The sequence below is a fragment of the Malurus melanocephalus genome, unplaced genomic scaffold (assembly GCF_030028575.1).
Source record: "Malurus melanocephalus ecotype Western Australia unplaced genomic scaffold, MMel_1.1 scaffold_1456, whole genome shotgun sequence".
Lineage (NCBI taxonomy): Eukaryota > Metazoa > Chordata > Aves > Passeriformes > Maluridae > Malurus > Malurus melanocephalus.
Genome location: NW_026624688.1, coordinates 29,988 through 31,805, shown reverse-complemented (window position 1 = coordinate 31,805; position 1,818 = coordinate 29,988). Strand labels below are relative to the sequence as shown.

Below are 1,818 nucleotides of genomic sequence, written 5' to 3'. Positions count from 1 at the left end.
GATTCTCCCCAGCCCGACAATCGGGCTCACCTCGAAGTGGATCCACTTGTACTGAGAAAGATCGACCCGCTCGAAGTCTCGGGCGGTCACGTCAGGCAGGTTCCTGTGGGACGGGGGCCAGCTGGAGATGGGGGACCCTCAGCGTGGCACGCTGGGGGCGAAGGGCAGTTCCAGGGGCCCTGGAGGGCTCCGTGCTGCCAGGACAGAGGTCCTGGGGGAGGCACTGCCCGGGTGAATCATTAATGATGGTGTCCGGGATCCTGAGCTGGATTCGAAGGGCAGCGCAGTGGTGGCCGGAGGGTCAGCAATGCCTAACTGACCCTTCCGCACGGCTGATGGAACCCGGTGTCCCCAGRTTGCTGCCCTGTGCTCCAGAGTGTRTGACAGTGCGGTGATATCACCATCAACCCTGGCAGTGGCACCGCGGGTGACCAAGGGCTGCAGGGACCATTGGTGGTGACAACGTGCGTGGGATTACAGCGAGTGGCCCCATCTGACACTCGGCACCCCCTGGCAGGCGGCGGGAGGGGCCCGTGAACCCGGGATGGGATAACCACGGGCACGGAGCCGGGACCGCGGCCCTTACGTGTCGTGCAGGACGATGGTGCGGGAGCCGCTGGTGGCGTTGACGAGGCAGCAGGCGCAGGGCACGTCCCCGCCGCTCTGCCAGGCCACATGTGCCGTGTCCACTCCCCGGCGCTGGAAATCCGCGGCGATGAAGCTTTGGGGGACAGACAGAGAGCGGGATGAGGGGTGATGGCAGAGGCGGGCGGGCAGCGGGAACCGCGGCCACAGMGCTGCACCGATGGCCAGCGGGGGATCAGCGGGGGAACCCCGAACCCCACTTACTCAGCGGCGGGACCGGGGGCCAGCGAGCCCATGAAGGCGCAGGGGGCTCCGAGCAGCGACAGCACCGTGCACGAGTTGGAGGCGTTGCCGCCGCGCTGCCACCGCTGTGACACGCACCTGCGGGCCGGGAGGCTCGGTGGGCGCGCTGCAGGGCCGGTTTGGGGGGCACCGAGAAGAGCCCCCGGTGCCGGTACCTGGTGTCCGAGTCCTCGGCGGGGAAAGCCTCCACCACGCTGATGATGTCCAGGCACACCAGCCCCACGCACATGATCCGCCGCTGCCCGCCCGGTGCCGCCATCCCGGAGCGCTGCACTGCGGGACTGCACCGGCACCGGGACCGGCACCGGGACCGGGAACGGCACCGGACACGCCCCCTCCCGCCGTGAGCCAATCAGCGCCTTCCGCCGTGCCGGGCCCCCGGTGGGTGGGCGGGGCTAAAGGGGGCGGGAACGCGCGGGAACCGCCCCGGCCACGCCCCCCACGCGGCACGGCGCGCGCACAACGGGAGAGCGGGAACTCGGACACTCGGACACATGGACATGGACATGGACACACGGACACACGGACAGACGGACACGGGCGGGAGAACGGGAACTCGGACACTCGGACACATGGACACACGGACATGGACACGGATACACAGGGACACACGGACAGACGGACACGGACACACGGACACATGGACACACGGACATGGACACGGATACACAGGGACACACGGACACACGGACATGGACACACATGGACACACGGACACTCGGACACACGGACATGGACACACAGGGACACACGGACACACACGGACACGGACACATGGACACACATGGACACACGGACACACACACATACAACCCCGCCATGACATGGAGCTGCATCTCCATCCAAACCTCAGCTGGGCCACAATGAAAGGGAAATATTTTAGGGTTCATTTGGGGGAAGGGGCAGTGAATGACAGATCCAGAGAGAACA

The 1,818-nt window shown here is 66.6% G+C and overlaps 1 protein-coding gene across 1 annotated transcript in view; it reads right to left on the bottom strand.

Annotated features, from left to right (window-relative positions):
* KHK (ketohexokinase) overlaps nt 1-1,215 on the bottom strand; it is a 4,298-nt gene extending 3,083 nt beyond the window's left edge. Inside the window, exons 1-4 of the mRNA XM_057387958.1 lie at nt 1,044-1,215; nt 850-966; nt 587-721; nt 1-103 (exon numbers count right to left, since the gene is read on the bottom strand). The exon at nt 1-103 is cut by the window's left edge and continues 1 nt beyond it. Coding sequence (XP_057243941.1) covers nt 1-103; nt 587-721; nt 850-966; nt 1,044-1,147 — 459 coding nt within the window. The 5' untranslated portion in view covers nt 1,148-1,215. The remainder of the gene's footprint in view (nt 104-586; nt 722-849; nt 967-1,043) is intronic.
* Between the last annotated feature and the right edge of the window lie 603 nt (nt 1,216-1,818).